Source organism: Ananas comosus, linkage group 19 (assembly GCF_001540865.1).
Source record: "Ananas comosus cultivar F153 linkage group 19, ASM154086v1, whole genome shotgun sequence".
NCBI lineage: Eukaryota > Viridiplantae > Streptophyta > Magnoliopsida > Poales > Bromeliaceae > Ananas > Ananas comosus.
In genome coordinates, this window is record NC_033639.1 from 9,329,419 (window position 1) to 9,353,462 (window position 24,044).

The 24,044-nt window shown below is 35.0% G+C and overlaps 5 protein-coding genes across 5 annotated transcripts; 2 read left to right on the forward strand and 3 right to left on the reverse strand.

Annotated features, from left to right (window-relative positions):
- Positions 536 to 1,051, forward strand: LOC109724802 (auxin-responsive protein SAUR72). Its single transcript, XM_020253731.1, has one exon. The coding sequence runs from the start codon at positions 536 to 538 to the stop codon at positions 1,049 to 1,051; it is 516 nt and encodes a 171-aa protein (XP_020109320.1).
- On the forward strand, positions 5,466 to 6,865 carry LOC109724554. Its single transcript, XM_020253405.1, has 4 exons — positions 5,466 to 5,571; positions 5,896 to 5,998; positions 6,380 to 6,541; positions 6,634 to 6,865. Exons 1-4 carry the CDS (start codon positions 5,467 to 5,469, stop codon positions 6,642 to 6,644), a joined length of 381 nt encoding a protein of 126 aa, XP_020108994.1. The 5' UTR covers position 5,466; the 3' UTR covers positions 6,645 to 6,865.
- On the reverse strand, positions 7,027 to 11,111 carry LOC109725134 (ethanolamine-phosphate cytidylyltransferase-like). Its single transcript, XM_020254219.1, has 10 exons — positions 10,952 to 11,111; positions 10,041 to 10,442; positions 9,595 to 9,830; positions 9,038 to 9,216; positions 8,804 to 8,875; positions 8,372 to 8,439; positions 8,160 to 8,277; positions 7,934 to 7,993; positions 7,689 to 7,811; positions 7,027 to 7,599 (listed from the first exon to the last, which is right to left on the reverse strand). Exons 2-10 carry the CDS (start codon positions 10,403 to 10,405, stop codon positions 7,528 to 7,530), a joined length of 1,293 nt encoding a protein of 430 aa, XP_020109808.1. The 5' UTR covers positions 10,406 to 10,442; positions 10,952 to 11,111; the 3' UTR covers positions 7,027 to 7,527.
- LOC109725203 (proteasome subunit beta type-6) lies at positions 12,593 to 16,741 on the reverse strand. Its single transcript, XM_020254305.1, has 8 exons — positions 16,539 to 16,741; positions 16,295 to 16,371; positions 15,682 to 15,737; positions 14,891 to 14,963; positions 14,161 to 14,272; positions 13,838 to 13,911; positions 13,139 to 13,213; positions 12,593 to 12,914 (listed from the first exon to the last, which is right to left on the reverse strand). Exons 1-8 carry the CDS (start codon positions 16,639 to 16,641, stop codon positions 12,783 to 12,785), a joined length of 702 nt encoding a protein of 233 aa, XP_020109894.1. The 5' UTR covers positions 16,642 to 16,741; the 3' UTR covers positions 12,593 to 12,782.
- LOC109724587 (gamma-glutamylcyclotransferase 2-2) lies at positions 19,326 to 21,576 on the reverse strand. The gene is made up of 8 exons (XM_020253460.1): positions 21,196 to 21,576; positions 21,012 to 21,088; positions 20,606 to 20,662; positions 20,459 to 20,515; positions 20,305 to 20,345; positions 20,130 to 20,201; positions 19,959 to 20,038; positions 19,326 to 19,767 (listed from the first exon to the last, which is right to left on the reverse strand). The coding sequence occupies exons 1-8, from the start codon at positions 21,302 to 21,304 to the stop codon at positions 19,607 to 19,609; spliced, it is 654 nt and encodes a 217-aa protein (XP_020109049.1). The 5' UTR covers positions 21,305 to 21,576; the 3' UTR covers positions 19,326 to 19,606.

A 24,044-nucleotide genomic window follows, 5' to 3' on the forward strand; every position in this document is an offset into this window, starting at 1 on the left:
GATGCGTGGTTAGGATGATGGTGGTCCCCACTTAGAATTATAGTGGTTCTCTAGGGTTGAGTGGGTAATTTGTTGAATAGTATGATATAACGGGTGAAAATGATTAATGGAATAAATCTAACGACCGAAAACTTATGAGTATAACGGAGCCAAATACTCATAAAAATATAATAGCCGGACTCATATATATATATATATATATATATATATATATATAGCAACATAAGCAATTACAACCAACATAAAATAACAATCTCCCCTATAAAAAAATACTAATAAACAAATCATATCGTCGACCGTCCCTAAAACAAGTGGCAAAAGACTTGATCCTTAATACCCAAGGTCTCAAATTCAAATTCTACTTGATTCATATTTTTAGCTAAGTTTATTTCTAAATAAAATAAAAATAAACGAAACGCGTAGTATGCTACCCCTCTCTCTCTCTCTCTCTCTCTCAAAAAAAAAAAAAAAAAAAAAAAAAAAAAAAAAAAAAACCCCCCAAAAAAAAAAAAAAAAAAAANNCCCCCCCCCCCCCATGGAGTACTCCAACTCCAAAAAGCCCAACAAGATAACAGAGATAGTGAGGCTCCAGCAAATGCTGAAGAAGTGGAAGAAGCTCTCTGTTTCCCCAAGACCCAGCAGCAGCAGCAGCAGCAGCAGCAGCAGCAGCAGAGGCATCAAGTTCCTCAAAAGAACCCTCTCATTCACAGACACCATCAACACTGCTCCTGCTTCTGCTGCTGCAGCAGCAGCATCTGTGGATGTGCCCAAGGGTTATCTTGCTGTGTGCGTTGGGGAGGAGATGCAGAGGTACGTGATCCCAACAGAGTACCTGGGCCACAGGGCCTTTGAGGCGCTTCTCCGGGAAGCAGAAGAGGAGTTTGGGTTCCAGCAAGAAGGGGTGCTGAGGATCCCCTGCGAGGTGGGGGTGTTCGAGAGCATACTCACTGTGGTCGAGAAAACCAAGGATGGCTGTTGGTACTACTGCTCCTCTGAGTCTTCTGAGTTTGCTTACAACCACTTCTCTCCTGATAACCCACTGTGTAGGTAAAAGTAATAATAATAACTAATAAGAGAGAGAGAGAGAGAGAGAGAGAGAGAGAGAGGGGTTGGAGAGGGATGAGTAATGCATGCATGCATCTCCCCCCACCCAAGGTTTATGTGTTTCCATTAATGTTTTTCTTTTTCTTTCTTTTTTTCTAGTTCCAGAAATTTATTCTGTGGTGTAATGCATTTGCAGTTACTATCTTATTTTGATGTCTTATTATGTAATGTTATTTTTTATCTTTAATTTTGGAGAATAATATTGTCTACGCAAAAAGATTCAGAATATTTTTAGATGCAATGTATATATTCCAACAATATCAGTTATTGTTTTAATCAAGGATTTAAGTGTTGTGCCACGAAATCGTGCCGGAAATTTGTCGGTATGATACGGTACGATATATGTCGGACCGTGCCAATATATAATAGTATAAAATTTTTATTTTCTTAGCAACAAAATATTTTAACTGTTTATTATGTATTGAGAAAATTACTTACTAATTTAAAGAATAGAGAATTTTAAGCTGTGCAATCAACACGAATGTCATATCGTGCCGATATTTTGTTGGCACGATACGGCACGATAAAGACGGTCCGTACTGATGGGCACTTAAATTTTTAGTTTTAACGATATTAATTCTCTTATTTTTATGAGAATATTTTGTTAAACAAAATTTCGTTGTATTATTATATGACAACACTTATTTTGCCAAATAAAATGCGACATTTTAAGCTACAGGATCATAAATTACAAATGCAATAAACCATTGAAAGTTTTTTGAAGTCTTTTTTCCTCCTCTTTTCTTTCTTAATTTGCTTGGTGTTCTTTTGTGAAGAGGCAAGGTGTCCTCTTGTTTCATTTTGTTTCATTTTGTTGTTTTTTTTTATTATTATTTTGGGCGCTTATGAGCCCTTAAGAGCTGTATTATCTCAGCTTTGCATGGCACCTTTTGATCCAATAATGAGTTTATTTTAGAATTGGTGCGCATCTAAACTTTCGCATAGTTAATAAAAGACGATCTAAGATGACCAAACAAATATTACCGCATAAGTATATAAGCATTCTGTCTATGTGGCGAAGACCGGGCATGCAAAGTCATAATCGAGATTCGTAAATACTGTATCTATACGCTTTAAATAAAGTAGTTGCCTTATTTTTATCGATTCGAGTTTTTTAAAATTATACTTTGCGCCAACGACCAATAAGTGGTATCTGAGTAGATTACGGGTTTGATTTTCGCATGTTGCAATTTATATAAATGCTGGGGATATCGCGACAATCGAGCCCACGGGTTTCAATTGTTAGAAATAGATTAGTAATAGGCTCACAATAATATATTCACAAAAAAGGGCCTAAATTGCAAATTTGTGGCTCAAAACAATTTGGGCCGAACCCGAGTTCGTAGATTCAAACCCATAATGAATTATTGCTTCGATCCGGTCCACCACGTTGAATTAAAATTTTGCAATTTTAATAATATAAAATTTTAAAATTTAGCAGGATTTTTTTATTTATACATTAATGTAAGGAAAAGGCTTGTGTGTTATTTATGGGAAAAGTGCGAAAATAGTATAAAATTAAAGAATCAAACCACCTTTTTGGAAAATATTATGATTCAATGAACAACTAAGTGAGTCTAATTACGTTAATCCAATTAATCCCTTTTCTTTAATTTTATATGTCCAATTAAACATGGTCCGAGTCAATAGTCAACGGTCTTGATTAACCGGTTAATCTATTTGGGTTCGAGTCAAATGTGTACAAAATTTGAAATAAGTTCAATTCAATGGCCGAATTTTGCCTCGAAATTTCATCTTAATTTCACAACAAATGCTCCCAAATTTAAATTTTTTTAATTTAGAGGGACTTTTTTTTATTTCATTTGTGGTGGGACAATTAAAATTGCAACATACTAAAATGTATTGTGGATTACATGATAATGCCTCTCAAATTTTTTGCTAAATCAAATCCAACTTATTTAAGCCTTTTCTTTATTTTATTCTTGTGTTCAAAATATTTTTTTCCCTAATTTGTTGCTTGGAAAATTAAAGTATTTTAGACTGAAATTGATATGGGTCAAATGTTTCTGATGTATTTAGAGCCAATAATAATGGGTGTTAATTAATTATCTAATTAAGAGCAATTTTTTATACAAGGACTTGGTCTTTATGAGGGCTCATTTGATATTGAAGGTCCCCTAACACTACTGGTGGGGAAAAAAAAAAAAAAATGATACGGAAACGTAGAGATATACTTAGTTTATTTTTTGATGGGACTATAAAAATTATATCTTAATTGAACTAGTATGATCTACTATGTGTATTATTATTTATAGAAAACAAATCGAATTTTTTTAACAATCTCCTTCGCATATATAATTGAATCAGATAAATTATGTCAGGCGTATTATTATATAGAATTAAGCGGGCTCGGGATTTTGATATATATTGAAAAAAATTAGTGTGACATAATACAAATGGAGGAATGGTCATAACAAAGATATTATGTGCAATTACGTTTTGGATATGCTACATATTTAAATAGTTTTACACATTGGATGTGTTTAAATCTACTATATCCAAATATCGTTGTGTGTAAAGTAATAGAAATAATCAATAACCAAATAATAGCTTAACTATGCACACTTGAATCATAATTTACTTTTAATTATTTCCTGTCATACGTATTTGACTACATCCTTGTTATATACATCATAAATGAATAATGGACATATCATATGTTCAAATTTAGTAAGGAAAGATCAATTTAGTACAAAATTTAGCTATAATGGAATTTCCCTCTAATTTCCATACATTAGCTTAAAAATGCTAAAATCATATTTGGAAGTTGTATCACCTTGATCTATGATTTAATAAATTGGTAGTGATACCGATCGTCCCTAAAGTAAGTGGCAAAGGGCTTGGTGGTTGGTACCCGAGACCCAGGTTCGAATCCTAGTTGATTCACATTTCCAGCTAAGTTTATTTCTAAATGAAATAAACGAAATGGATAGCGTGCTACCTATCTCTCAAAAAATAAATAAATAAATAAATAAATTGGTAGTGATTCCAATTTCACTGTGGAAGTCTCCCTGCAAGAAATATTATGTGGAGAGACTCCCTACAGTGACACAGAGATCGCCACCGTCGATCAGTTCATCAACTCGAATCTTGAAACATAAAAATTATAATGATGCCTATCTCATCATGGAGGGTCTTGTAGATTAAGACAATGGTCAAGAATATGTGTTGCATTTTAATTGGCCAAACAGAATGCATCTACCAATAGTATCTTACTTAAGGTTGAATGAAAAAAAAATATTTTTTCAGCTAAGTGGAGTAAACTACAAATCCAAGTTGTTTCCTTGTGCTAATTAAATTTTTTGTGACTTGATTGACTTTCTAAGAACATGTGGCAACTTCTCCATCAATTTACTTTATGTCACTATATCACCCATTGACTTCTGTTTTGCTAAGGCATTGAAGATAATTTTGAAGTAATTATACAAGGAGTTTTGAGCACTTCAAGAGTTAGAATTAGGGTTTTATTTTGAGATGGCACAAGTTCTAGGAATTAGCATAAAGAGGAGATGGAAGTGTTAACTATTTTGCACTGTGGGACCTGATTGCAACAATCTAAATAGTATAAGCAAAATAATTACAGCAAATTAAAGTTCGAAGACCAAAATGCCATGCGCCTCATAGTTTGAAGACCAAAGTACAATTTAGCCTAAATATTTGACTATGCCCTTGTTACATGCACTATAAAAGAATAATGAATATATATATCACATGTCCTAATTCACGAAGGAAATATCAATTTAGCACTAAATTTAGCTAATATTTTAAGGGAATTTTCCTCTAATTTTCTTTCATAAGCTTAAAAATGCCAAAATCATATTTAGAAGCTATATCGCCTTGTTCTATGGCCTAACAAATCGGTAGTGATTCCAATCTCACAATAGGAACCTCTCTATAAGAAAGATTCTATAAAAAAAGGGTTACAACTGTCGATCAGTCCATCAACTTAAATCTTGAAGTATAAAAATAATGATGATATTTATATCACCGTAGAGAGTCTTCCTTGTATGTTAAGAGGTGGGTCAGCGGTGTATGTTGCATTTTAATTGGCGCAACAAAATTTGATCCTCAATAATACCTTAATACATGTGGAAATAAAAAAATATATATTCCAATTTAAGTGGAGTAAACTACAAATCCAAGTTGTTTCCTTGTGCTAACTAAATATTTTGTGATTTGGTTGACTTTCCAAGAACATGCAGGAACTTTTCCATCCATTTACTTTATTTCACTATAACCCCCATTGACTTCTCTTTTGCTAAGTCATTGGAGATAAATTTGGAGTATTTATACAAGGAGTTTTGAGCATCTTAAGAGTTAGAATTAGGGTTTCATTTTGAGATGGCACAAGTTCTAGCAATTAGCATGAAGAGGAGAGTGGAAGTAGTTCATGGGGAGCTCTTTAGTTTCTCCCTCCTTAATGTGCCCAAAAAGCTCAAAACATTGGTTGTGCACATCTCTTCTATTTTTTCTTACTTAATTGGTTTGTACTTTGTAGGATACAAATTAAGTTGTTTTTCTACTTTTGTGGTTCCAATTCTTAGTTGAGTTTTATGTACTTTGAATTCATATACTTAATTGAGGAACAATTCATGTATTTTTTTTTTCCTCCTTAGTGAGATAAAACTAGAAAAAAAGTGAAAGAAAAAAATATTGATATATTCTACTCATGTGAGCTACAATAAACAAAAAAAAGCTCTTCTTTTGCATTCAAAAATTGCTCTTTTCTAGTAATTATGGGTTATATATTAACTGCTTTATCTTTTTAAGGATGCCATGAATTTGTCGCCTTTTGCCGAAACCTTGCTTGATTATGGCTTGAGCGAAGAGATCGAAGTTAACATGCACTCAGATCAGGTTCCTGATATCAAGAGTATGTTATTGCCCTCTTCTTTTTTCAATTTTAATGCATATTGTGAAGGGAAAAAAAGACTTTTTTTTTAAAAAAAAAACCTTAGTATATGTTCCCTCTTTTTGTAAGCATATTGAAAGTTAACTGTACCATACATATCATATGTTAGGTAGTTAATTGTGACCTCTCCATGCAAAAATGTGTAAAAACAAACTTAATCTTATATTCCCACTTTTTCTTTCTTTTTTTAATAAAAATGTATATAATCTTCACGGCAGCACCACAAGAAGCTTAGTTTGGAGAATTAAATTGTACACTAAGTGATTTAGATTCAATTGAAAAACTGAATTCAAACATAGCTAACTATTTTGGCACTTTTGCGCTTATTTTTCGACCTAATAGTAGTCGAGGAAGAGGAGATCGACGAAGCAGAAAATATGCACTATTTCGAGGTCCCCTACTTTATGGCAGAAGAAGCAGAAGCTGCAGAAATGGAAATGGAAGACGAGCGCGAGGAATTCGAGGAACACAACAATACACTTCAGGCTCCTATATTTTGGACAGGTCATAAAGAAGAAGCATCTTTTCTTTTCTTTTGAATTCACTAACTAACCATGCTAAAGTTTTGATGATTTTATTGTGGTAAATTTGAGCAGGTTTTTTCTGAGGGAGGAGAAACTTGTTTGATTGGGAGGGAAGGGAAATGAAATGCCTATTACATGGAAAGGGAGATGAAAAACTTAAGTAGGATTTTGTGTTTAATATAGCCTGAAAATAATGTGTGTGATTTTTGTTGCAAAATTTGTTCAATTAAGTAGTTTTAGTATGCACTATTTCAGTGTCAGTACTAAGATTGTAAGAAGCATCTCTAATATTAGATTCAGTGTTTGTAACACATGCTAGTAATGAAATTTTACTTTCTAATATTGTTTTCAGAACTAGTATAATTTTATTTCTGTTTCAATTAACTAGTACTTGAGAATAGTCATAATATATATTCAGCTTTTTCAAAGAAATTCATGGCCAACTAATTATTTCCTGGATAAATATTGACAAAAAAAAGGGAGATGCCATATTCCATGTATTTAATGTTTTATACATCCTATTTTTCGCACCGAAATGAGACTCAATATTAAACTCATCATATATTGGAGGAGAGTATCTTTATACTGCCTAAGATTATGACAACACCAACACAAAAAATTTAAAAAAAAGGACAAAAGCACTTGTATATAACTGGCGAAGGGGATTTCCGGTACCGAGAAGCTGCTCAAAGGTTTTAAGAACAACAAATAAATGGCTTCCTCCTTTACATGATCAAACCTCTGAAAAACCTTCAGTATAACTATCATTGTGTACAGCGCGAAAATGAGTTCCTTTGTTACGAGACTGAGTCGTCATGCTCCGAAAATGAAGGGGGAAAACTGCGTCGAACTCTCAACTAGTATTCTTCCCTAAGCATATTTGTGAAGTTAGAACTTAATCCCCTCTCTAATGAGAACTTTGGCTATTGGAATTATCACCGATTAGACGAATGCGTCATAGCGGCATCAATCTCCTGAAACGAACTTCTTTTCTGCGTAATATCTTTCTTCGCTTGCATTCTTCTTCAAGTTCCGTTTCTGCATAGATTATAGTATAAGAATATAGGTCAATATAAGTAACATGGAAAATTATGCGTACCAAAATAACAGAGTAATGGGCGCAGCACCTCGTAAGTTTCGTAGTTGTCGATAATTCTTCTCGCTACTGACATCGAAGTTGTGTTTCTCGGGCTCTCAATCGTTCGGAAAATTCCCATACTCTTGGGCGTGGCATAAGGGTCGATATCACTCTGAGACAGAGAAACACTGTTATTTTGATAAAACATGGAGAAACGCAAGCGATTTCTGAGAAAGATAAAAAAAGTCTCGAGCCCTTGCTATTACCAACAGACTAGAGAAGCAAGAGGCTTACTTTAGAATTGCACTCCACGACTGTCCCGTGCACAACCAGCGATATGTTGAACGTAGCAATCTGCCCATTTTTATTTCAGAAAAGGAAAATCACAAATGATTTTACAAGTTCCAAGTAATTATAATCTTCATAAATTTGTGAATTTTCAGGTGTAAAAGAACTAAGCAATAAAGAATGATTAAATAGAAGAGAGAGTATCAATTATGCGGCATTAACAGATACTGACCATGTCTCTTGAAACTTCCCAAGGAGCGCCAATTATGACCTCGTCAACATATCGGCACGCAAGTACACTGAGGCTGCGCTCATGGAGATGCATAATAGGATGACACCCTCTCCTTTGACTGTGTAAAATAATAATATACTAAGATATGAATACCAATTTGATAAGTAACATCTTTGAGGGATATATAAGATTAAATAGGTAAGAGAAAGTACCTGATAGTTTGGTCGTTATGAACACCTACAAGTAGGAAGTCTCCAAGTTGTCTAGCACTTCTTAGGATCTGCATATGTGGAAATAAGATACTGAGCCACGAAATAAGGAAAGAAAAGTTGGCACGTAATTAACGACAGCGTAATCTAATCAGAAGTGTTGGAAACATGATCTGAGCTGAGGTAATAGCTGTCACACACAGCGCCTACTGCAAATGAAAACTCAGCAAAGTGCACATGTACATAGAATATTCCATCTTTTTTTTTCTAAGATTATCGAGAACGAGAATTATATTCATCAACTGCTTCAAGGCCATACAATTGAGAGAAGAAAAAGAAATGAAACCACTAGAAGCAGAATAAAAGAAGCGAATCAGTTATTAGCCGAGGTAGTAGCTGCAAACAAGGATCAAAATGACAACTCAGTGTATATACCTCAACATGACCGGCATGGAAAAGGTCAAAAGCACCATCGATGTACACCACACGAGCACCTGGTAAAGGCCCCTGCAGCATGCAATAAAAGAGGTGTTCATTGAAGTATCATACAAAGTTTACAATAGTGCTAGGCCTTGAGGCGGTGGTAGTTCTTATACTTGAAGCGAAAGCATATACACTTTTATTGGAGTTCAACATAAAAGTCATCAATTGAATCATGAAGGGTCATACCTTCCCATTTGAAAATTGCACGATACGGCGAGATGTAGGAAGAAAATGAGATAATTGAGATTTTGGAGAATCATTAGCTTCAGCTAGAGTCTTCTCGTCAGCATCGCCTTGTTCGCAGCCAGAAGAATTTCTACTGGTCCTATCGCCGTCCATATGCTTCAATGAAGATAATATTCTGGCTAGATAAAACAACATTACCCTATAAGACATAATATGCAAACAAAAATTAAAGAATCAACTTAGACATTGCTTCCAAAGGTCTCAGTAGCATAGTCCCTCCAATGTATTAGGAGTCTCCAATTTGGTTCCTCAACATTTCAGTTGTTCTTTTGCAATCTTACACTTCCTATTGAATTTCTGTGTTGAATTATTGGATGGAAATGTTCATGTGATCACCACATCGAATCATGTGGATATTCTCATCCAAGGTTGATCGAGGACCCTTGGAGCAATTTACTCGAGTTTATAGCTCAAGAAAACCACCGCCAAAAGAACAATACAAATCATTAATATTCGCGATTGCTAATTTTCAATGTGACAGGGCCATAGTAGCCTACCAACTATATTGGTGCTCGAGACACCTTCGGTGCGCTTGATTTGCTTGTAACGCCCCACCTTCTTCGCCAGACCATATGCATCGGTTCCGTCAGGTAATAGGCACGGATCGTCACCGTGTATGATATAGTCGATATTGTACTTATTGAAGAGCGTGTTCATGAACTCTTCTGTGATTTCGTACGGAGCGTTCGTAATAACCTCGTCCACCCACTTAAGCCCGCTAACAAGGATCAACCTAGCAATAGCTTCACATTAGATTTATAAAGTACACAAAATTCATTGCTTTGATCTTTGCTTGGAGTATGAATTACACACTCAAACTGATTAAATTGGAACAATAAGACAACTAAATTGATTAGACCGTAAAGGTGCTTTTCGAATTCCTTTACAGCGAAGTTATGTGGAAACATTTTAACTAAATATTTGATCTTTTACTTAAAAATACCTCTCCTCCATGGATAGAACAGGAGGACCCTTATTCGCTACGATCTCCTCGTCGCTGACGACGCCAACCACCAATACATCGCCCAACGACTTTGCCTGCCGCAACGCATTCGCGTGGCCGTAATGCATGAGATCGAAGCACCCGTCCATGTACACCCTCACCGGCCTCTTCCCGCGCTTCTTCTTGTGCAAAATCCCCAAATCCGGCCAATAGAACGGCTGGAACGGAATCGGGATCCCGCTGAAATAGCTTGTGGATAAGCCGAGAACGGCGGCGAGGATCATAATACCTCCAAGGCCGAACAATTGGGGAGAGTTTACTCCCTCCCAAATCCAATTGTTGGTCTCAAACTCCATAGAAATCATTGTATTTAATAAGGGAACAAGGTTTCGATACTCGAATCTGCAAAAACCCAATACATGATTCACAAATTAAACCTCCAAAAGATAAGGAAAACCTTGAGATTTGAACATGGGTAACAGAAAAATTAATCACAAAACCACTATTGTATACTTTAGTGAGCAGTTTTAATGAAAAAAAAAAAAAAACATAGGGGAAATGTCATCAAAATGGCATTTTTGTTGAACTAAACTATTAAAAAAAAAAAGTGCATTTAAAGTTTATAAGAACTTAATACAACCAAAATCAGAGCCCATTTCCACACCAAAAGCTAGATCTTGGAATTTTACAACAAAATTAAGCATTTGGGTATCCCAATCCACTAAAATATGAGACGAAACATGCCATGCGAATCATAATTTAAGCAAAAAATAAGGCAATAATTAGGAAATAATCATATTACGAACCATTCATAACAAAACGAAATAGGGAATGATAGGAAAAAGAAAAAAAAAACAAAAAAAAGAAAAACAAAATTTGAGGAAATGAGAGATGGGGTGTTCGCAACGTACCGAGAGTAGATCGAGATCTCGGATCAAAATGTGTTTTTGGGTTTGTTTTAATAGCGAGATCTCTCTCTCTCTCTCTCTCTCTTCTATTTCCCTCGATTCTCTCTCTTCGCTTCGTCACAAAGGAAGCGTGGGATCGCCTCCGCCCCTGCGGTCTACTCTGTGGGCCCCACCAAGGAAGAGAAACGCGACCGTCGTGGTATCGTGGAAGGTGGGGCCCTCCGTGTGGACCGTTGAGGAACTATTGCGTGGCCCGGGTCCTGTAGACCGGATTTAGCCACCTTTAACGTCCACACCCTGAAAAAAAACCATTATTTTAGGTCCGCATTGGTTGTGGGCTTGTGGATAGGTTTTTAATTATTACTATTATTATTATTATTATTGACCTGCTTGCAGTCTGATCAAATCGAATATTAATAAATATTTCTTCAAAACATGGGCGATGAAAAATTATATAAATAATTTATCCTATATTCTCATATACAATAAAAATATATATATAAAAAAAGACAACAGTTACTTATGTTATATAATATTTAGAGAATTTATAGTTTTCATGTTTAAAATTACTAATTTTTCCTTTCTTCTACGTGATTTTTTTAACACGGTAAAATCTCGTTATTACATTCAATGCTTGCGCATTATCCCACGTCAATTATTTTGAAAATATAAAATACATCTACAGGGTCTATAGACCATGGTTCACACAATAATTTCGTCGGTCGACGTTTTGGTGGACAACACGACATCCCACGTCCTCGGGTTGAATGCATCCGAGCCGTCGGATGACGATCGGACGGCCCGTAGGACAGGGTGAACAAAGAGCTCACCTTATATTCTGGAGATCTCCTGCTTCTAGAAGTACACGTGGCTCGTCTGGGTTGGGAGATTTGCGAATAAATATAGGTAGGGATCGCATTCCGAGGTTGGGTCACACATTGAGGACACCTCATTTCTCCCACAAGCCATGTGTGGTGTGGGAGAAAAAAACATGTGAAACCGCACGCTTATTTATGCTCTCTCAAATCTCAATTATAATGATCACGAACAATTGAACATTTGTATCAATTAATATTAAAATCAATACAATTAATAACATATATATCTTGTTTTGAAAGAGATATTAACTGATTTTTTTTTTTCTATCAAATCTAGGTAAAGATAAATCATTCCAACACAAAAATAGCAACACACACCGTGCAATAATTAACGTACAAAATTGAGTCACTACTATATTAGAGTACCCTGCACTATAAGCCCTTCATTCGGGGTTTTGCGAGGGCTTTAACCACAACCACCAACCAACTAGAGGCCACGTAACATATCGGTAATCAAAAGATACATCAATGAAGGAAGAGATCTTCGAAAAGTTGGTTTTTACGACCCGATAAAGAATCAAACTTGTTCCTACTATTCTACCGATATGTAACTCACACACACAAGATCAACATCTCATTTTCGCGACCTGATATTTTAGGGTTTAGAACTTCTTTCACCTTTTCAGGCCATTGGAAACTTTGTACACTTTCCATCATCTACGGTGCGCACAGCACCGCCATAGGATGCCCCACAGGAAAAGGCATTTCAACTAAACATACATTACATACATTTTCCTTCACTCTTATGGCACGCATGGCACCGCCATAAGATGCCCCACAGGAAATGGCATTTCAACTAAACATGCATTGCATCAAAAAAGAAACCACATACACTTCATCACCTGTTACAAGTATCACTGCATATCATCATCAAATAAAAGGCTTTTGTTCCACAAATTTCACAAGCAGCGGAAAAGAAACAGTGTGTGTTCGACGAAAGATAAAGTTTGCTGCTCTTATGAGCTCATTGGCTCAGGACTGCTTGAAGAAAGTAAATCGAGCAACGAGTTGTGCGGCTCGAGCTCTTCGTGCCAAAGCGGCAATGAATCGCCCGTGTAGCAGTTCCTCGTAATGCCAGATTCGTTAATCTGCACAAAATTAATAAAAAAATTATAAGCACTTGGAGAAATAATACGGAGTAAATTAGAATGATTTCTTGACCCTGAACAAAATCATTAGGCATGAGATGCAGATGCTCTATATTGCAAACTATGGCACTAAATGATTTATAATTGTATTGGAGGTACTTGTTCCAGAGATTTTTCATTGGAAATAAAAGCGCAATGGATACAAAAATAAATAAGGCACTCACAATAACTGTACGGACAACACCTCCGCTAGCGCCATCGCGAGCTATGGCAAGAGAGACTGCTTTCACCACTAACTCCTGCACAATGATCAACCCAAAAGGCAACAGTTAGTAAAATTCCCAGCTGAAAAATGCATACTATTTAAACCTTTTTCCTAAAACATTTGGCTCAAGGCAATCTAATCTCAGAAAAGCATGCAGACTTTATGACAGTCTTGTTTCTTAATATTAATAATAATCTCCATAGTGGCATGAGAAGTTCTCTTGTGGTTTTATTTTATTTTGTTTAATCCTCCGTAGAGCCTCTTCCCTCCACAAAATTTGACCAAAAAAAGCTGGACCAGTAGCATCTATAGTTTACCTTCAAAACTCAATTAGACTAAACTACTAAAGGTTGTTTTGTACTTTTGTTCAATAATATGTTTAATGAGGATGAAAATAATAGTTTTATAGATGTATGTTAGTCAAAGAATCGTCATGACCGTGTTCTAAGGAATCAGAGTAATTCGGAGAAATAAAATTAATCATCCTCTGAAAAGATGAACAACAATAATACTGTGCCAGAATATAAACATCAAAAGTCTCATCGTAGTAGCTTACTTATGAGGAACTACATCCAGGTTAAGTAATCTAGAATTATGTGTCATATGACACTCGTCAAAAGAAAAAAGTAAAGAAAGCTAGAGAGCTATGATGATGTACCTCAGCTTCATCTTTGCTCATCCCTTCCTTCCATGCTTGATCAAAGAAACCATACAAGTAGCTGGAACCAGATCCTGTGAATTACAATATGAACAAGAAGTTCACAGTTCAAACCAGACAAATGATCTCAATTAACACACGGAGCCAAAAAATAAAAGATAAAATCACCATTAGATTGCATATAAAAGAGTTCCTTTGTTTAAAAATCATTCTTAAACTGAATTGCACTCTTCCAATCATCATATTTAAAGAGAACTAATACGGATATCAGCAAATAACAAGTGTATACTATAAAAGCGGGGAAAAAGTGCCATATCATGCACCTCCAATGGCAAAAGGCTGCCTCACAATTGTTCCACCAAGGGGCACAGAGTATATTTGACCTCCTTCATACTTGTCCCATCCACCAACAATCAGGCCAGTTTCGAGCATATTCTGAAAAGTTCATAATAAAAATTTACACAGCATCAAGTAGAAAAAGGAACATACTCACAACAGTGGAAAAGACACCAAGGGTAAGTGAGTTGTTTTACACTCATTCTACGCATTATCTGTACAAGATATTAGGTCCTAGTAATGAAACAAGGAACATTAAGTCAAGAAAAACAGGATAAGGATGAGATGGTCCCTTCATATAATATTCAACAAAATTAGGCTTTCTAATGCAACATACAATTTATATCCTATTGCTTGCTTTTGTCATTGGCTATCTTTTTATTGGTTTCTGACTAGTGACTTGAGGAATGCCCGGTGGAGTTGTTGTACACTCAATTTGTAAGTTAATTATTAAATTGTTCAATTGACAGCATAAGTTCTGGAAGTCTGTCTAACTAGTTTTGCCAAGACATATAAAGGGGTTTCTGTGACTAAGGACCATTTGGTTCCCTTGATAATAACACTTTGGACAGGCCAATAGTCAAATACAAATTTGGCTTTAATTTCAAGATGGAGTTCATTTAGTACCAGGAAAAATGGCAAGCACACTTTAAGAATTTCAAATTCACAAACCAAGATACTAAATGTCAGAAAGAATTGAAAAAAAAAAAATATTACCTTGTTTTGGTAAGATAGCAACCTAATTAAGTTGGCTGCAACTTTGACAGTGGCAGGTTGTCCTAGTTGAATTCTGCAAAATCAATTATAGCAGATGACATGGTAAGAAATAAGTAAGAATCAAGACTCCAACTATTACATATCATACAATTTTACATCAGAACACATCGATCCCATGAATCAAAATAAGTAATATCCGAAATACAAGAAAGAGGCAGATTAGCAACGATCTTGTAATTGTGGCGACTTCCAACTTTTAAATATTCTGCAGTCAACCCTGGCCTAGTCATGGTGATGATCCGGAATTATTAGAACTTGATTCTACCCACACAAAAAAAAAAAAAAAGAATACAAATATAACAATTGGACATAAGATCAACTCATAAACACTCAAATAGACTCAAAACTCTCCAAATATGAAAATTTTTCCCATCAAATCATCAAGATAAAATTGCATACACCAATCGCCCAACAGACGGCACCTTTACAAAAGAAAATTGTATTGCACACAACTTATATGCAACTATCGCACATTCTAGACAATGGCATTCAGCTTTAAACACAAAGTTCCATGAGCAAGAATACTGTACTATAATAAGAGGCATAAGTTGCCTCTTTCAGCAAAAAAAGCTTCAATTACTATACATTGCTAAAGCCCATCATCAGTTAAATAATCAAATTTCATGCACGATGCATACCGATGTATTCAGTATTCACCAGAGCTCAGACAAGAAGAAAAGAAACACAAAAGATTCCTCAAATTGGAAAGCAAAATGAGAAAATTGGCTTACGTATGTTGGTTAAGGAAGTAACGAACGTAATCCGAAACAACTTGGGAATCAGCAGCCTGTTACGAAATCAAAACTTATTAATACAAAGGTGCTGCAAACTAAAGTCATCTCGAACCAAAGAAATTCACCAACTCAGTGTGAACTACAAAGATAGCCTACAGGCGCACTATTCTACTTATCCCACTGTTACAGTGTATGATGGTCCTTTATGAGCCTTCAAAACTCACAGAAGGCCCACCTAAATTCCACCAATTTGTTCTCTGTCCATATTTACAGCGAACACACAACTCATGCGGCCCACCAAGAATTAGGACATTATACTTCAAAACTAGTAAAACACACGACAAAATGCTTTACAACCCACTAAAACACCTCCAAAAGAGCTTTCCCCACAGCTGCTAGAGTGAATTCCATAACTTTTTTACGTTAACAACAAAATCTCAAACTTAAAAGCAAGTCAAAACTTAAATCTTGCTGCTATGAAAACAAACAGTTCTGAACTAAGATATCAACAGATTTAGAAGAATACATGTACTAGTCATTTTGAGCCGGGATTTTCAACTCAACTAATAAAACTAATCCACCTAATAACATAATCACAGAGAGTAATTACCGATCCAGAGCGGCAAACGTAGACATTATCAGTGAGCTGCGTGATCTTATCCGAAGCCCTATTAGCGACATACATCCCTACACAAAAACCACCGAACAAATCGATTACAGCAACGAAATAGCATCAAATGAGAGGGATCTCACAGTATTATCTAGGGATCTGATCTTAGATCTAGATGAAGATGATGAAGATGGTGATGATAATAGAGAGAGAGAGAGAGAGAGAGAGAGAGAGAGAGAGGGACCTGTGCTGGTTCGGGAGTCGGCCCCGAGGACGACGCCGCCATTGTAGGTGACGCCAATGATGGTGGTGCCCGTGGAGATGGGTGCTTTCAGATCGGGATCCATGGCGACGAGGGTTTGGGAGTGGAGCGGGGAGAGAGAGAGAGAGGAAGAAGAACCCTAGAGAGAGGAAATGTCGTGGTTTTTTTATATAATTTTTTTGTCACTTTTGGTTGGGGACTTTATATAGTGTCGAGATTTGTCGACCCCTTTCGCAAGCAAGTAGCTTTGGTTGGGTCCGGCCCATAAAAGCCCAATTCAACCCAATAACCTTATGGGCCTAAATATAATAAAAAAATAAAGGAGTGCGGATATACATAAATATATATATTTATAGAGAGAGAGAGAGAGAGAGAGTGTTGACCTCAAGCACTTTTAAAAGCAAAGGACTATTTGTGCTTATAATTTTTTAGCCAAAGGATCGCCTCAAGATCCGTGTGGCAGTTTTAACGATGTGTCCCGTTAAGTTTTTTTTACTAATATTGTACGGATTTTGAGGCGATCAAACGGTTAAAAAATTACAAATATAGATATTCTTGTGCTTTTAAAAATGCATAAGCTCAATATATATATATAGGCTACTATACTTTCGAAAGTAGGAAGGCATCTATGTTTTAAAATTAATTTCAATAATGGAGAAATCCAATGCGGTGATCAGCTTCATTAAATATGATTAATAGTGTTGGAACTATCAACAAACCAAATTTCATAATTTTTTGACTCCGTTTGCCTAGTAACGGATAACCTAAAAATGAATATTTGAAAATAAAAGTCTTATAAATAATAATAATAAATAAATAAATTTTAAATCAGAAATATTTTGCTTTTAATGATAAGTAGAATGTTCTATTAAAATTTTACCTAATTTAAATTATTCTACACCATTAAACATATAGACGTACCACTTTGATCATTAAAATAGTAAATTTTACCTAATATATAACTCATGAGTCTACTCCAAAATAGCCTATTTCTAAACATTTCTATCATTTATACATATTTGAATCAAGTATGGTAAAAAGGAAAAACGAGTAACATCAACGGATATCTATTGATTTCGAGCACCAAAGCTAATCTTAGAGTCCATTTTAGCTAGACTTGTCCAGTGAGTTGCAGATGCCTATTCGATGTGGGCTAAGTAATATGAAAGAACATAGCCTTTCTGAATTGGTTGCGTGCTGGTGGATCATTGGGAAGGCCAGGAATGACCTGATTTATCGAAACATCCAACTAGATGCTCTATTGGCTGTGCACGGGTTGGAGGAGCTGCTGAAATCCCGGGATCTACTCGTCCAAACAGTTAGAAGCCCTACCACCACGTGATTTTTTTTTTTTTTTGTTACTCGACTGCCACGTCTTTTTCTTGAGACTCTGGTTGCCTCACCCCTGTAGTCTAATTCATCCTTTCAATAAATGAAGCAGATAGCGTGCTACCTATTCTATAAAAAAAAACAAATATAACTTGACACTTCTAATTTGACTATAGAAAAATTGGTGAGCGAATTTATCAGATAAAAAGTACTATATAAATAAATAGTTTCAATACTTTCATTTATATGTATCGTACAAATTTGATGAGTCATACCGCGTGGAGTAACAAAAAAAAAAAAAATTAAACTCAATCTCTTCAAACAAAAAAAAATTTAGCACTAACTCCAATAGCATGTTTTCGAGTCTAATATTTTTTTTACATCAAACAATTTTTTTCTTTTTTTTTTTTTCCCTGTGTGTACGTGAAAGACGCGTAGTACTCTCTAAAACAAGTCCCCAAAAGAATCGAATGGTGGGATGTCCAACATAGATATTAAGTAATTTAAATTCCTAGAATTATTTAATTTAATCTCATGTCTCCATTTTTTTTTCGTCCAGATATTAAAAAAAAAAAAATTTGAATATAAATATTAAGAACATAAAAAGAAAAATCAAAAAATGGGCCACAACCGACGATCGAANGGATCTGCCAAAGCTTTGGCCTGGTCATGTCCTAAATAATTTGGACCAAATTTTTTAAATTTTTTGATAATTGGGAGCTTGATTCCTACAGAAAGTTTTCCACCGAGGACTCCCCTAACACGCTACCTACACAGGAGCCTAACTACTGGGATTCGACAAGTTTACTCTTGGGCATATTTAGTTCATACTTGGGATAGAAATGATGAATAAAATTAGATTATTTAGTTCATTATTGTAACAGAAACCATAATGGACATCTTAGAATTTTAGAAAATATTTTGGTTAAGAGAGGGGAGAATGCCGAAGGAAGAGAAGAGAGGGTGTTTATAAGAGAGGGCCTTTAGTTGTTTTCTTTGGAATGCGTCAATCTGGAATTCAAAACCAGATTAGATCATTTTCATTCCAGAGTAGATTGAAAATCAGAATCCGATTCATGTAAAACAAACAACAACTATCAAAATCAATGAATCTCATTTTGGATTCTAGAGCTTAAAATAAGTGAACTAAATAAGCCTTTGAAATTGAATGTTATATTTTGAAACATATAATAAACACTTTGGTTATTAAATCAATTTAATCTTGGGCTGATCTAAGCCTACATTAAGATGGGCTTTGATTTGGATTTACATAGCTAAAAATCATATCCTGGTTAAATTGGATCTTCTACATTGATTCCTCCTCTAAGTTATGTTGCTATTAAAAGGGATCAAATATTTGATTTTAAATTACACGAAACCTGCAATTCTCTCTAAAACTCTCATGATCCAAAATCACAACAAGTTACAGTGAAATGCATGGAAGATCTTAAATACTTTGCAATTCAATGCGGCAACGAGAAAACAATGGCTCTTTCATGACAAGTTGCATAATCCGTGAATTACATTACATCAGCCTCTCGTACACACTCGCAGGTTAGATATCTCGAAAATAAGCTAAACAAATGTGAGAATAAATCATCATCAAGGAACGCCTAAAAGGCACTCCCAAGGATGATACTATGAATCAAAATCAATGTTGATCAAATTAGGGGAAATGTATCATCAGCAGAGTGAATATAGATTGATATTCCTGATCTTCATTAGTCGGCAGCAACTGCAGTTTCTTGAAGAGGTAAAAGATGAGCGAAGGGCTTCGATGGGGAGCTCGGAGGAATAAGATTCGCGCCCGGCTTTTCCTCCAGACTCTCGAGAACCTTCCTCACCTCCTCTGCGAGCTCCGTCACGTAATCATCTTCGTGGCCTGCATGCATTGTATTCAAATAAGTATGGTTGTGGTCACAAGAGCAGATATGATGGTAGCTTCTTTCTTAACCAATCTTCGTCATAGTCTAATCTTTTTCAAAATTAAACAAACTAATTTTGGATCAACTATATGAGTTGAGAAATTGCAAAAAATGTAGCGAAAGCTCCAATGTACGCATGGTTAGGTACCTATATTGCGCAATGCCTTTTCTAACAGAAATAGATAGTCCCGATTGTTTCCGCAAGGGCCTTTTGCAGTAGCAATTTGCCTGAAATACAGAAGATGAGTTGAGTTAGGCGAATGAAAAAGGCATTGAAAAAAAAATAATGATTAAAATTTGTGAGAAGAAAAGGGAATACATTGCCATATCCTCCAAAGAAGCAGGACCAAGATAGTACTTATTGGATTCTTTATCAGGTGTGGATGTGAACCTATAAAAGTGATCAACATTTTGTTAGTCGCAAAACAAATATATGAATGTACAAGTTCCGTATAAGAATAAACATTTGTTCTGGTGTAAGTTAGAGGTCTTACACTAGAACTCCTGTAACAGCTGGTTCAAGAGTATCTCCTTCCTGAATAAAGCAAGCCATAGAAGCGAATAAGGAGAAATGGATAAGCATCAAAATGTGGTATAATCTTAAGTAAAACCTGAAAGAAAGCTACAAGAAATCGGGAACCGACAAACCTTGTAGAAGTTCACAATTGTTTTCTGATCGTATTCGCACTCTCTTCTCTCCAAATACTGCAAAAGCGACAGAGAATTAATTCTCAATGGTCATAAATTTGCTTCTTCTGCGAGTGAAATTCCATCATTCGCGAGATAGTTAAATACCTGCATTGCTGCTTTCTCTCTTTCCTCGTTACCTCGAACGCAATATGCAGCACCCCACTGAAAAAACAAGTAACTTTTAATAAAGATTCTTGCAAACAAAAGGGAAAAGCTAATAAACACCCATATTTCACAAATGTATTATTACTTCCATGGTGGTTCGGTTGATGAAGTTCAATTTACAATTCAAGTCGATTACGCTTATACTTCAGTGAATATAAAAATTATATAAATTTGTTCAAAAACAAATTTAGACACTCCTCTTTCTATAAGTAGGATAAAACCCTGTTTGCTACAAAAAGAAAAAACACTCTTTTTAGAGTGGATTTTACTTATTTATGTGAGACATAAACACAAACAGCTTGTATGCACTCTCTACAGTAAACAGTAAAGGTAAAATTTTGCTTACACAAACTGTTCCATCCTTAGCCTCCACCGTGCAGGTCCGAGCCGGGTTCTCCGGTGTCCCACGGTGATCAATGCAAGCTGAAAAACAAAAGGAAAAAAAGGAAAAGTATGTTATCATCTGCATGCTATAAATCATTATAAGCGCACAAAATCAACATAAAATTTCTTTACAAGAAACACCCTACCGAGATCGAAAACACGTCGATAGCCCTTGATGAACCCCACTATCCTCTCGTCAAAGTCAAACCCTGGATTCCATATCAATGACCCATACGAAAAAACCCAAAGCACCATCCTGGTCCTTTTTTTTCCCCTGCATTTAAAAATATAGAGTCCAAATTACATTGTTAGAATCATCAAAACCATGCCATTATTTTTTCTGATTGATAAAATTTCCCTTCCGAAAGCGAATAAATCCATGATAAAATCCAAGAATTAGAATCCAAATTACACTCCTAGATTCATCAAAATCATGCCTTGATTTCTTTTTAATTACTAAAACTTCAATCTCATCCCCAGGAGTATAAATCGATGATAAAATTTAAAATTTATACAGAGCTTACAATCATAATGAGCTAAAAAATCGAATGAATATAACACTTTCGCTCAAAGCTCGGGGATTAACACTAAAAAATATGAACGGCAAAAAAAAAAATCAAATTTAATTCGGCGATCACCGATCTGCAGAAACAGGCCAAAAAATCCTCGAATGGGAAGTTGAAATCGCGAAAAATGAAGACAATTTAGGGAAAAAAAAAACAACAGGGAAAAATTGAGGGGAAAAAAAATTTGGGGGGGAAATGGAGTCGCCGAAACCCTAATCCACGAATTTGGGTTGGGGGGGAGGGGTTTTGGATTAGAAATTTGAAGGGCTCGGACTCGGAGTCGTCGTGGGGGGGGAACGACTCTGATAGGGTTTATATAGCGGGAGGAAGGGGACGGGTACAACGCCATACGCGTGAGATTTTTGCCTCGAGGTTCAATGAACCTGGACGGGATCCCGCCGCACCGTTGCGTACAGGGGTTGGTGCGTTTTAATTAGGCAAAACTTCAAATACCCTCCTTTGGTTTCTCACGTTCTTACTTTAGTATTCTTTAGTTTAAAATATATCAAATTAGTACCATGTGGTTTCGTACTTTCTCACTTTAGTACCATGTGGTTTAAAGTGTATCAAGTTAGTATTCTATGATTTTATTTTTGTATCAAGTTAGTACCATATGGTTTTATTTTTTTCTTTTTATTATCCATTTCAAGGCATTTTTATCGCTAAATCAGTGACAAAGTTAAAACTAAAGGATGAATATTCGATAAACTTAGCTAGTATATCTGAAGTTTTTTTATATATAATTTAACAAAATATTAAACCACATAGTACTAAAGTGAGAAAGTGTGAAACCATAGGGTACCAACTTGATACACTTTAAACCATAGGGTATTAAAGTGAGAAAGTGCGAAACCACAGGATACTAACTTGATATATTTTAAACCGTAGGGTACTGAAGCGAGAAAGTGTGAAACCAGGGAGGTATTTGAAATTTTTCCTTTTAATTAATAGGAATTTTTATTTATTTTGTTTTTCTAGAAAACACGAAAATTTGGACAAAGTAAAATAAGGACGCCTCGATTGTAACGCCCAAGTGCACCTTCCCCCTCCGCGTAGTTATTGCGATTTTAATTAGGATTAGGTTCAATTACTACACAATTATCGATACAATAAATCTGGTCAAATAATGTAAAAATTTTAAAAATATTTTCTAAAATTAATTTGCAAAATTGATAGTATTAAATGATTTTTTTTTTGATTTATTGAATTTGGATAAATTTAATTATGAAAATAGTGGTCTGAATTATACTACTATACTATCGATAATACCAAACGTTTGGTGCCATCGAGTTTTCGACCGTTGGATGATAAAATGTGCGGGGGTTGAGTGAGTGGATGGTTGGTTGAATAGTATAATTTAATAAATGAAAATGACCAAAAAAGTAAATTTAACGAGAGAAAACTCGATAGTACTATCGATAGTATAATAGCCGGACTCATAGTGGTCTTATTAATTAGATGGTGTTATTAACTGAACTTATGATTTACTATTGACATTAAAACTTGAATTTTATGGACTTCCACTGCCGCGTAGTTATTGGGATTTTAATTAGGATTTAGTTAAGTTACTATATGTAGTAGATACAATGAATCTGGTCAGAATTTACGAGATTTCAAAAGATAATATCTAACATGATTTTTTATATTTTCTTTGGAAATTGATGTTATTTTGGTTATTAATAATTAGTTTTTTTGGAGATTTATTGAACTTGAACAAATTTAATTATGAAATGCGGCCTGATTTGCTGAATCAACTCGTCTATATTTATTAATGATATTAATAATCTTATTAAATGGATGGTGTTACTGTGTGAGTTTAGCTTTTACTATGTACAATACAAATTGAATTTTATAAAATTTTATTAGTAAATAGTGATCGAATTTAATAAATTTATGAACACGAGTAAAAATACAATTCTTTCTGGAAGTGTCCTTATTGCTCTTCCAAAATATGTGTGATAAGTACATGTGATAAGAATAGTTTTATTTGTTGATTTGTTCCACGCACATGCTTTAATAATATTATTATTATATCGATGTACCATCACATCAGTAATTTATGAAGATAATACTTTAGGTCAAAACTGACCGTCCCTAACGTAAGTGGCAAAAAATTTGATGGTTAATATCCTGAGATCCCGAGTTCGAATCCTAATTGATCCATATTTTCAGCTAAGTTTATTTTTAAATGAAATAAACGAAGCGGATAACATGCTACCTACCTCTTAAAAAAATAAAAAAATATTTTAGGCCCAAAGTATTTTTCATGGAGAGAGGTATATTAAATAAAGCTCTTTTATTCTGTTTTCAACTATATATGAAGTGAGAGATAATAATTCTACACTCAATTAGGACTGTCAATGAGTCGAATACAAACTGACTCATTTAAATATCGAGCTGAAAAATCTAACAAATGTTCGACTTGTTTT